The sequence below is a fragment of the Heterodontus francisci genome, chromosome 7 (assembly GCF_036365525.1).
Source record: "Heterodontus francisci isolate sHetFra1 chromosome 7, sHetFra1.hap1, whole genome shotgun sequence".
NCBI lineage: Eukaryota > Metazoa > Chordata > Chondrichthyes > Heterodontiformes > Heterodontidae > Heterodontus > Heterodontus francisci.
The window spans coordinates 101550074-101562229 of record NC_090377.1 but is presented as its reverse complement, the minus strand read 5'-3'; the positions used below and the strand labels follow the sequence as shown (position 1 = coordinate 101562229).

Sequence of the window (12156 nt, the reverse complement as noted above, 5' to 3'; positions counted from 1 at the left end):
TGATTGCAGTCTCCCACCCAGAGTGCATTCTGTATGCTTGCTACCCTTCATGCTGACCACTTGGAAGGAGCACTGAGGAGCGCTGGTTCATCAGTTGAGGGAGTGGGTAGGTGGCAATCAGCAGGAGGTTTCTTTGCCCATGTTTGACTTGACGTCATGAAGTCTCATGACATCCGGAGTTGGTTGTTGAGGATACCCGGGGCAACTCCCTCCTGACTCTATGCCACTGTGCTGCCACCTCTGGTAGGTCTCACCTGCTGGTGGGATAGACCATGCCCAGAGATGGTGATGGGGGAGTCTGGAACATTAGCTGAAAGGTATGATTCTGTGAATATGAGAGAGTCTGTGAGTAGTGACTGTTACTTAACCAGTCTGTGGGACAGGTCCCAAGATGTTGGTGAGGAGGACTTTGCAGGGTTGACTGCTGGGTATGCCTTTATCATGTCCGAATCTGATGCCAAGTTGGATGCCAGGTAGTCCGTCCGATTTTATCGCTTTTCATAGTGGTTTGGTAGAACTGAGTGGCTTGCTAGGCCACTTCAGAGGGCAGTTAAGAGTCGGCCATATTCCTGGATTCACAGACCGGGAAGGGCGGCAGACTTCCTTCCCTCGAGAACATTAATGAAACAAATGGGTTTTTAGAGCAATCTGGTAACTCCTTGGTCACCATGACTGATCTTAGGTTTTTTTTATTTCCAATTTAATTAACTGAATTTAAGTTACCCAGCTGACTGGATTTGAACGCATGCCTCTGCACCATTCAGGCTCCTGGATTAGTAGTCCCGTAATATAGATACTATGCTACTTTTTAAAAATTCATTCATGGGATGTGGGTGTCACTGGCTAGGCCAGCATTTATTGCTCATCCCTAATTGCCCTTGAGAAGGTGGTGGTGAGCTGCCTTCTTGAACCGCTGCAGTCCATGTGAGGTAGGTACACCCACAGTGCTGTTAGGAAGGGAGTTCCAGGATTTTGACCCAGTGACAGTGAAGGAATGGCGCTATTGTTCCAAGTCAGGATGTTGTGTTGCTTGGAGGGGAACGTGCAGGTGCTGCTGTTCCCATGCATCTGCTGCCCTTGTCCTTCAAGGTGGATGAGGTTGTGGGTTTGGAAGGTGCTGCCTAAGGAGCCTTGGTGCGCTGCTGCAGTACATCTTGTAGATGATGCACACTGCTGCCACTGTGCATCAGTGGCGAAGGGAGTGAATGTTTGTGAATGGGGTGCCACTCAAGCAGACTGCTTTGTCCTGGATGGTGTTGAGCTTCTTCAGTGTTGTTGGAGCTGCAGCCATCCAGGCAAGTGGAGAGTATTCCATCGCACTCCTGACTTGTGTCAGGATGTGAGTTACTTGCCGCAGGATTCCTAGCCTCTGACCTGCTCTTGTAGCCATAGTATTTATATGGCTATTCCAGTTCAGTTTCTGATCAATGGTAAGCCCCAGGATGTTAGTGGGGGATTCAGTGATCGTAATGCCATTGAATGTCAAGGGGAGATGGTAAGATTCTCTCTTGTTGGAGATGGTCATTGCCTGGCACTTGTGTGGCGCGAATGTTACTTGCCACTTATCAGCCCAAGCCTGGATATTGTCCAGGTCTTGCTGCATTTCTACATTGGCTGCTTCAGTATCTGAGGAGATGCGAATGATGCTGAACATTACGCAGTCATCAGCGAACATCCCCAATTCTGACCTTATGTTGGAGGGAAGGTCATTGATGAAGCAGCTGGAGATGGTTGGGCCTAGGAGACTACCCTGAGGAACTGCTGCAGTGATGTCCTGGAGCTCAGATGATTGACTTCCAACAACTGCAACCATCTTCCTTTGTTGTAAGTACGACTCCAACCAGCAGAGAGTTTTCCCCGATTCCCATTGACTCCAGTTTTGCTAGGGCTCCTTGATGCCATACTCTGTCAAATGTTGCCTTGATGTCAAGGACAGTCACTCTCGCCTCCCCTCTGGAGTCCAGCTCTTTTGTCCATGTTTGAACCAAGGCTGTAATGAGGTCAGGAGCTGAGTAGCCTGTGTGGAGTTTGCAAGTTCTCCCTGTGTCTGCGTGGGTTTTCTCCGGGTGCTCCGGTTTCCTCCCACAAGCCAAAAGACTTGCAGGTTGATAGGTAAATTGGCCATTATAAATTGTCACTAGTATAGGTAGGTGGTAGGGAAATATAGGGACAGGTGGGGATGTTTGGTAGGAATATGGGATTAGTGTAGGATTAGTATAAATGGGTGGTTGATGTTCGGCACAGACTCGGTGGGCCGAAGGGCCTGTTTCAGTGCTGTATCTCTAATCTAATCGAAACCCAAACTGAGCGTCACTGAGCAGGTTATTGCTAAGCAAGTGCTGCTTGATAGCACTGTTGATGATACCTTCTATCACTTCACCGAAGATTGAGAGTAGACTGATGGGCCGGGTTGAATTTGTCCTGCTTTTTGTGTACAGGACGTACTTGGACAATTTTCCACATTGCCAGGTATATGTTAGTGTTGTAGCTGTACTGGAACAGCTTGGCTAGGGGTGCGGCAAGTTCTGGAGCACAGGTCTTCAGTACTATTGCCGGAATATTGTCAGGGCCCATAGCCTTTACAGTATCCAGTGCCTTCAGTCGTTTCTTGATATCACAGGGAGTGAATCAGATTGGCTGAAGACTGGCATCTGTGATGCTAGCGACTTCAGGAGAAGGTCGCCTTGTTATCAAACACTTAATAGGGCGGCACAGTGGCGCAGTGGTTAGCACCGCAGCCTCACAGCTCTAGCGACCCGGGTTCAATTCTGGCTACTGCCTGTGTGGAGTTTGCAAGTTCTCCCTGTGTCTGCGTGGGTTTCCTCCGGGTGCTCCGGTTTCCTCCCACATGCCAAAGACTTGCAGGTTGATAGGTAAATTGGCCATTATGAATTGCCCCTAGTGTAGGTAGGTGGTAGGGAAATATAGGGACAGGTGGGGATGTGGTAGGAATATGGAATTAGTGTAGGATTAGTATAAAATGGGTGGTTGATGGTCGGCACAGACTCGGTGGGCCGAAGGGCCTGTTTCAGTGCTGTATCTCTAAAACTAAATACTGGGTAAAGAGTCAAACAGCACAGTGGATTAGATAGTAATTGTTTAGGAATGTTTCTGTAGGTTGGTAGTTGCAAATAAATCTCCAGCTGTTGCCCTCGACAACATACAAGTTTATCTAAGTCGGGGAAAGCCAGCTGGAATTGACTAACTTTCCCTAATTTTTTAATGCTTTTCATACCTTGAGGTGTGATATCTCAACTGTGGTGCAGGCTAGATGCAAGACTTGTGCTTGCAAAAATGTTGTCATTGCTATAATTGAAGATAGAAAATTATACTAAGAAATTATTTAATAAAAAAACAGTTTTGTTCTTATTTGTAACTGTCCTTTGTTTTAGGCACCCAATATTTGAAAGACGGGGTGATGACCTCTATACTAATGTCACAATTTCATTAGTGGAAGCACTGATAGGTTTTGAAATGGTTATTTCGCATTTGGATGGTCACAAGGTAAGAGGATTGTAATTCATACATGGCTTTAGAGAAGGAGGCCATTTGGTCCATCGAGTCCATGTTGGCTCTCCACTGAGCAATTCAGTCAGTCCCACTCCCCTGTTCAATCCCTGTAGCCCTGTAAGTTTATTTCCTTCAAGTGCCCTTCCAATTTCCTTTTGAAATCATTGGCTCCGCTTTTACCACCCCCGTGGGCAGCGAGTTCCAGGTCATTACTGCTTGTTGCATTAAAAAAGAAGTTCTTCCTCACATTCACCCTGCATCTGTTGCCCAAAACCTTAAATCTGTATCCCCTAGTCCTTGTACCATCAGTTCAGGAGAATATGTCCTTGTCTAACTTATCTAAGCCTGTCATAATCTTGTACACCTTGATCAATTCTCCACTCAATCTCCTTTGCTCCTGGGAGAACAACCCAGCTTCTCTAACCTAACCTTGTAACTAAAAAAAAAACACCCCATCACTGGAACCATTCTGGTAAATCTCCTCTGCAGCCTTTCAAGGACTCTCACATCCTTCCTAAAGTGTGGTGACCAGAACTGGACGCAGTACTCTAGTTGGGGCCTAACCAGAGCTTTATAAAGGTTGAGCATAAGTTCCCTGCTTTTGTACTCTGTGTCTTCATTTATGAAGCCCAAGATCCCATATGCTTTGCTAACCACTCTCTCAATATGTCTCGCCACCTTCCAAGATCGATGTACATGCACCTCCAGGTCCCTCTGTTCCTGCACTCTCTTTAGAACAGTGCCATTAAGTCTATATTGCCTCACGCTTCCCTTTCTGTCAAGATGCATCACCTCGGACTTGTCTGTATTAAATTCCATCTGCCACTTGTCTTCCCATTCTGCTAACATATCTATATCCTGTTGCAGGCGGTTCGTATCATCCTCGCTGTTTACCGCACCTGCAAGTTTGGTACTATTGGCAAATTTTGAAATTCTACTTTGTATTCCAAGATCCAAGTCACTTATATATAGCAAAACAAGCAGTGATCCTAGCTCTTTATTTGTTAACATTAATCAGAATTGTCTTTGAGACTAGAGAACATTGTGTGCTTGATGATTTTTGACAAATTTAGTACAGTTGGTAGATCATGCAAATTTTTGCACAAATTTTATTACTGTATAATGTTCACAATTATGTCTGTCATGATTCCTTGAAGTAGTAAATTTATGTACGTTGTAAGCCTACACTTAAAGTTTTATGTTTATCTCTTTAGAAAATTGTTTTTGATTGTGTTTTGCCTCTTTTTTTCAGGTCCATGTAATTAGAGACAAGATTACAAAGCCAGGTGCGAAAGTATGGAAGAAAGGAGAGGGTTTGCCAAACTTTGACAACAACAATATTAGAGGTTCCCTAATAATAACATTTGATGTGGAATTCCCTAAGGAACAACTTACTGGTGACCAGAAGGAGGGCAAGTATTAATTTGTTAAATAGTTCCCTTTCTGTCGTCAAACAACATCAGAATCTAGCCATGGCATAATATTGAACAGGCCTTTTTTAAAAAAAAAAAAATTTTTTTTTTTGAATATTCACATAGAAATAAGTATTGCTATCACCAAATGGTAAAGGGAAGGAAGTACCCAAGAAAGTCAGGCCCTTGCTGTGTCATTTTGATCGAGTGATATTCTTTACTCTCCTCGCCCTACTCCATTGTAGATATGGCCTCCGTTTTCACCTGTATCCAGTACGAGTAAACACTGGGTTCAAATCCACCACAGGATCATTTACAACATTCAGTGGGAGGAACACAGGGATTGCTAGATGAGAAAGGCCATGGTCCATCTAGTTTGACTTCTGCCTTCTTAATACTTACATTATACAACAATAATGAAGTTGATGATGACCATGGCTATCAATTGACTAATGAAAATTTGATTCTTTGACGTCCTAGCTCTGACCATTAATTCTCCTTATCAAATCCTATACAGAAGTAGATAGTCCAACCTGTTTACACTGGACTAGTAAATTCATCTACAACTATTGTTTAAAAAAAAAAAAATCTTTAATCTTATTTCAGCTAATATGACCATGCATCCTGGTCCTACCTAATTCTGTATGAAGGTCAAAAGCTGCTGATGGTCTTTACAATCATTTGTTCTAATTTTAATTTAATTTTGTTTTTTAGTGTTAATGAAGTAAATCTAAATTATTACTGGTGAAATTCAGATGGATGCCTTGCTTAGAAGATTCAAAGTTTAAATTTGTGTAAATAGACCTTTTATCCCTTTAGACTTTAGATTCTTATTGTTTGTAGGCAAAGATCAGCAACTCTTGCAGAGAAATATTGGTGCTGATTCCTACCAATCTGAGGGCAGTGTATGGGTTCACTAACGCATTGAGGTGTATTATTACTCTGGAAAAATGTTTGCTTAAATCAATACAGATTGTGAACACACAGCTTAATTATTGTATTTTTCATCCTCTAGGTGTAAAGCATTTGCTTAAACAAGGACCAGTGAAGAAAGTCTACAATGGACTTCAGGGATATTGATGTTCTAAACACAAATGAAACAGACTTTCATGTGATACTGAAAATTTAATTATTTATTATCTGAGGTTTCTAATGTTGAATGTATTTTTTTGGGCTGGGTGGGTAGGGAATTGCTAACCTTTTTAAAAACTGTGTGTTACATTCTAAGCAGCACAAGATGGTTTTTAAAAAAATTTTGCCCCTTTTTCTCTATCTCCCCTCCCACCCCCCACCCCCCCCCCCCAAAAAAAGGTTGATGTTGGACAGAACAGCAAAGATATTGGCATTTAAGATGAAGAGATGCCTTTCACTGTTTGTAACAAATGGCAAACTGTAAACTTCTCTTCAGCTTAAGGGTGTTCTGTTGCTTGTAAAATGTTTGTTACGGCTGTTCAATTTTGATTGTTGCAAGAAACAAGTATACAGGTTTCAGTACACTTGCAGCTTTATAGAAATTGTTCAGAAGTACTATCATTTAGATTTCTGTTATGTTTTTGAGATGTGGGGGCCAAGTACTGCTCCAGAGGTTAATGATTTGGCTTTTGTAATACCTGATGGAATGTGAAGAATGCAACATTATTTTGCTCAGATATGTCATTTGGGTTTAATCTATTGCCACTTTAAAGGGCTGTGAATTGTCATTGAAATTTTCTGAAACTAGTTTTTGAAGGAACAGTTCAGGTATGACTGCAGCAAAGTTAATCATTTACTGTACAGCGTACAGTACATGAGTAAAATTGTCATGGAAAGATTTACATTTGTGGAAATGCAGACCGTAACAACAGCATTGTTGTAAGGTGCAATTCATTAATTAAAATTGATTGGGGAAGAAAATGCATCCTGTCCTAGGCAGCAAGACCTTTGCATTTCATTTTTGTGTATACATTGTTTCAATTGGGGAATGGAGTATTGAAGTCATTTGTTTCTGAAACTAAATTGTCCAAAAAATGTTAAGTTCAGCCAAAAAACATGAAACAAGATGGATTCTACCATAGTTCAGCCACTAGAAGAGAACATTGACTGAAATAGTCTACACAGACATTGTGACAGGATTTTTCTGCTTTCTTTATAGCACCAATGAATATTCTTCACAAAACTATAGCTAGACTAAAATAATAAAATGACATATCTTGATTGGAATAGAAAGATCCTTCAGTCAGGCTTTAATTTGGTTATAGCATTATATAGTACATAAAGGACAAGGTGCATAGTTTGAAAGGATAAATGTAATTCAGCTGTATTTTCATGTGATGCTCCATTTATGTTATATCCAAACAAAATAGTATCTCTTGATTATTTAATTGAAACATAAAAATAAGCAATGGGTTTGAGCATCCTGTTTTCATAGTCCAAGATTGCAAAATGTTGATCTGCTATTCGATCTGCAAAATGCTATATGTTGCTGTTGATTGTTTTTCAAAATTCATATTTGTGTACTTCCAAATTCAGCCAATTGTTTTCTTTGAACTTATACTGTTCAAGATTTGATAAACTGTTTTTCCATTAATTCGTAGTACCAAACAAGAATGCAAAGAAAATTTATTTTAAAACTTTTTTGGTGTGGAAAGCAGACATTCTTTAAAAACCCACAGTGCTCTGTTAGGGCAGCTTTGGGAAGCCAGCATTTTCACAATTAAAATCATTAAATGTGCATAGAAAATTTTACAAAATATAGTTTTAAATCTGGATAATACAGCTATTTTAGCAAAGGTGTATCTAGTCCAGGTTGCTTTTGAGGTCATCCCACAGTGAATATACCCTGCTTACAAATTCAGGCTTTTTTATATATGAACAAACAGAACCACACATTCCTTTTGTTTGACAAAGTTTGGGTTTTTCCAATGTGCTTAAAATGTGTGAATAAATTAATAGGTAGATGATGTAGTTGAACACACTGTACTTGTAATTGCAAACAGAGGTCAGGAAGGCACATTATATCTATTCTAGTACAGCTCAGCTACTAAAAGAGAAAATTACAATTTATTTTTACTAAATAGATGAGTGTTTGCTTGTATAATCTGTATATTGGTAACTTTTTTGAAACACAGATGTATCTATTATTAAAACCAAGGGCCAGAAAATATTTTTTGTTTTCAAACTAAGTAGAGTGCTTGATTCGCAGATCTTGTGTTGCCAGTCAATCCAAGTTTTAGGAAGGAGCAAGTCTAAGCTGTAACACAAATTATGATTGAGCAGAGAAAAGGCTGATAGGGAGGAAAGTAAATATAAATGTGTGGTCACTCATGAGGAAAACTGGCTTCCATTTGTCAGGGGCAAACAACTATGTAATGTAAAAACTACGGATGCCTTAAATCTGCATAAATCTAATAACTTGCTGTCACCTAGACCCACTTACTAGTCTGGGCTAAATAAATGAAAGTCATGCAGGCCCCCACTTGCCAAGAATGAGGCACATTAGTTTTGCCATATGAACATTGCTTTTGAACTGTTGCTGGAGCTCGGAAATGATTTGTTGAATAGATCAGCAGTGGCTGGAGAAAACATTTGCATACTAAGAGATGGTGCTTGTGCAGACGAGGACCATTCCTTGACACATTCAACCCACAATGGATGTTGATCACTGGACAGTGAGAGGGTGGGGAAGTGCATTCCAGGGTCTGCTGGGGTAATGCAATCTACAGGGGCCAGAACTGGGTTAGACCAGCTGTTCACATGTCTAACCGGCTGTTCCAAGGTTTTTTGAACGAGCCACAGCGAGTTTGAACTCAAAGACTGTTTGCTCCTGGACTGAGAATATCTCTCCTGTCTGCTCCTGTCTCTTTCTCACAAGCCTCTGAATCCACTGAAGACACATGAACCCCAAGAGAGAAATGTCTCCTACAGTGAACAAGGTTTAAGAATACTGGGCTCCAACAAAAAGCAAGATCTACCTATAACTCTACAGTGAGCTCGAAGAACTGTAACAAAACCTCTTCAGCTATTGCCTCAAATGTTTCCACTTTATTTTTCTTCTCTTTTCTGTCTATTTGCATAGGTGTATCGCGTATGCTTGCTAGCTTGGGCGCGTCTTGTAGGCGTCAACCGAAATAGAGCTTAAGTTCAATAAATTTCAACTTTTCTTCTTTAAACCTAAGAAAACCTGTTTGTGCTGGTTTCTTTGCCTTATAATTGAAAAGCTGTGAACAAGGATTCACCAAGGCGGAGCTAAAACAGTGTGTTTAAAAATAAAACCCTGTTACGGTAAGACCAGGTGAAGGCTGAGAGGGTCCCCTAGACACCTTTCTCACCTGCTCGTAACAGAAATTTGGGTGCAAGCGTCTGGAATTGACCCACAGACAAACAAGAGAAATTGGAAGTGGGAAGCCAAATTGTTCCCAATCAAAAAAGAACAAGATTTCAATACCGGTTTTCTTGTGGTTGTGTGTGTTGGAATATTAACATGCCTGTGGCTGAAGCTAGTCGCTCCCCAAGCCAGAGTGAAGTAACTTGGGATGAGTTAAAAGCACTGTCTATGGAGGTGTTGAGAAAAATGGCTGAGCAGTGTGGGATCACTGTACGTGGCAAGGCTAGGAAGTCTGAACTCCTAAGTTTAGTGGCCAAACATTTTTCCCTTGAATCTGAAGAAGCAGAAACAGGGTTAGAAGCAGACTCCGACATTGTTAGCAAAGATACTATTGGAACAGAGGAAACTTGAATTTGAGGAAAGGAAAAGAGAGGCAGGAGAGGGAGAATGAAAGAAAGCCTTCCAGAAGGACCGTGGAGACAGAGGCAGGACAGACAGAGAAAGATCCTTCCAGAAAGAATGTGAAGAAAGAGCGGTGATGCCTTGAGTTAAGTAGGGGGTGACAGAGTAACCCCGGTGAAAGCATAGTCAATACGGAGGAGTGTAATTCAGGGCTGGGTACAAAATTGTTAAGTCTATCTCAACTAATCCCAAAATTAAATGAGGAAGATGTAGAGGTATTTTTTGGTCTTTTGAGAAACTGGCAAGGCAGTTAAAATGGCCAGCTGAGACCTGGCTTCTTTTATTACAAAGCAAGCTAACCGGAAAAGCCCATGAGGTTTATTCCGTATTGCCAGATGAGAGTTATAACTTATAAACTGACACGCTATCCTTGGGGCAGATGAATTAGTACCTGAAGCCTATCGCCAAAAGTTTAGAACCCTCAAGACGTGAGTTGATCAAACTTAACTGGAGTTTGAAAGAAGTAAACAGCTGCCTTTTGACCAGTGGTTGCGGGCTCTTAAAGTACAGCTCAGCTATGAGAATCTCAGAAGTAATTCTGTGAGAGGAATTTAAACTCTCTCCATAAAGACCCATGTAGAGGAGCAGCAGGTTCAGAGAGCCCAGCAACTGGCCGATGAGTTTGCTTTAATTTATAAGTCGCTCTCCCAGGGGCGAACTTTTCTTAATCACCCCCATAAATCCAAAAGGGACAAAGGGTGGGAAGGTGATAGGAGCCAAAGTAGTCCTGGGAGAGAAAGAAAAGCAGGAGCACAGGGGTCCCTTCTCCAGCCAAAAAGGAAGGTGCTGTGAGTCGAAGTAAGACCCGGAGACCTGTGTGCTTCCATTGTAATAAAATGGGGCATTCAAAAGCAGACTGCTGGAAACTAAAGGGAAAACCTGTAGGATTAATCAGGGCACACCTGTTCAGTGAAGAAGGGACCCTGATGGAAAGCACAGCAGAACAAGCTGTGGCTTTAACTGCAGTAAGAGTGAGATCTGGGAAATCTACTGCTGCAAGTGCAGGAAAATTTAATAGGATTCCTGAGGGTTATCAAGATTTTGTGTCTGAAGGGAGAGTAACCCCTTGAGTGGGGCAAGCAAGCCCATTGTAATTCACGGCCACTAGATCCCTTTTACTGGGAAAAGGCCTGCCCTTCCCTGCCACTGCCCCCCCCCCCCTCCCCCAGAGAGTGTAGTGTATGCCTGTACCTGTGCAATGGATGCACCTGGAGTGCAACCTAGTTTCGGGACTGGTGACTGTTGGGATTGTCCCTAGTTTGCCTGTCGGCGTTGACCTCCTAAGTAATGATCTGGCGGGGGTGAAGGTGGTAGACCCCAAGTAGTGAAAGAAAGACCGCAGGAGGTCAGAGACAGGGCCATGACAGGAGACGGACCCCTGCAGTAATGCTGAATCTGTCGTGGATCAAGCCATGATCAAACCAGCTCCCCCAGAGGAGACTGCAGGCAGATAACTAGGTCTGACTGAGACTTTCTTTGGAAAGTTAAGAGATCCAGGGAATGAATTAAATTGATTTTCCCCAGCTGAGGCTCAGTGAGCCAACCCAGTATTGTGAGAGTTAGCACAGGCTCCCCAGTCTGAAAGTGAAGCAGAGGGAGTCCCTTATTGTTACTATTTAAAGAATGGGGTACCGATGAGGAAATGGAGTTCTCCTCACAGACCTGAGAGCAAGGAGTGGACAGTAGTTCGCCAGGTAGTGGTGCCGCAGAGAAATGTTAAGAAGGGCCCACAAGACTACAGTGGCTGTAAATGCTGGTATATGAAAGACCAAAGCCCGCATAAGGGCAGCGCAGTGGTTAGCACCACAGCTTCACAGCTCCAGGGACCCGGGTTTGATTCTGGGTACTGCCTGTGCGGAGTTTGCAAGTGCTTCCTGTGACCGCGTGGGTTTTCGCCGGGTGCTCCGGTTTCCTCCCACAGCCAAAGACTTGCAGGTTGATAGGTAAAATGGCCATTATAAATTGCCCCTAGTGTAGGTAGATGGTAGGGAATATGGGATTACTGTAGGGTTAGTATAAATGAGTGGCTGTTGGTCGGTACAGACTCGGTGGGCCGAAGGGCCTGTTTCAGTGCTGTATCTCTAAATAAATAAATAAAGACAGCAGTTTGACTAGCCAAAACTCCACAATGATGTGGTGGAGTATTGCAGGAGTTGTCACGTGCCAGGGTGAGGGGAAACTCCAACCTACAGTGAAACCTGCACCCCTAAGTCCTGTACTAGTATTAGGAGGACCCTCCAGCAGAGGGCTGGTGAACTGTAAGGGATCCCTGCCGACAACAAAAGGGGACAGGCAGGCACAAGGCTGGCAAAAGGTTAAAAAGGCGAGGGGAAAAAGTGAACAATAGGGCAGGTTAAAGGAAGTCCGGGAGGAATCCCAGATGAAAACCTCTACTGTCCGGTCAGCCAAACACGAAACATTCGAAAAGTTAAACCCCACATCCTCCTATGTAAATGCAGACACTGGAAG

At 42.6% G+C, this 12156-nt stretch overlaps 1 protein-coding gene across 1 annotated transcript in view; it reads left to right on the top strand.

Annotated features, from left to right (window-relative positions):
* dnajb11 (DnaJ heat shock protein family (Hsp40) member B11) overlaps nucleotides 1–7535 on the top strand; it is a 32372-nt gene extending 24837 nt beyond the window's left edge. The window contains exons 8-10 of the mRNA XM_068035755.1: nucleotides 3393–3504; nucleotides 4763–4922; nucleotides 5938–7535. Of these exons, the coding sequence (XP_067891856.1) occupies nucleotides 3393–3504; nucleotides 4763–4922; nucleotides 5938–6002 (337 nt within the window). The 3' untranslated portion in view covers nucleotides 6003–7535. The remainder of the gene's footprint in view (nucleotides 1–3392; nucleotides 3505–4762; nucleotides 4923–5937) is intronic.
* Nucleotides 7536–12156: the final 4621 nt, after the last annotated feature.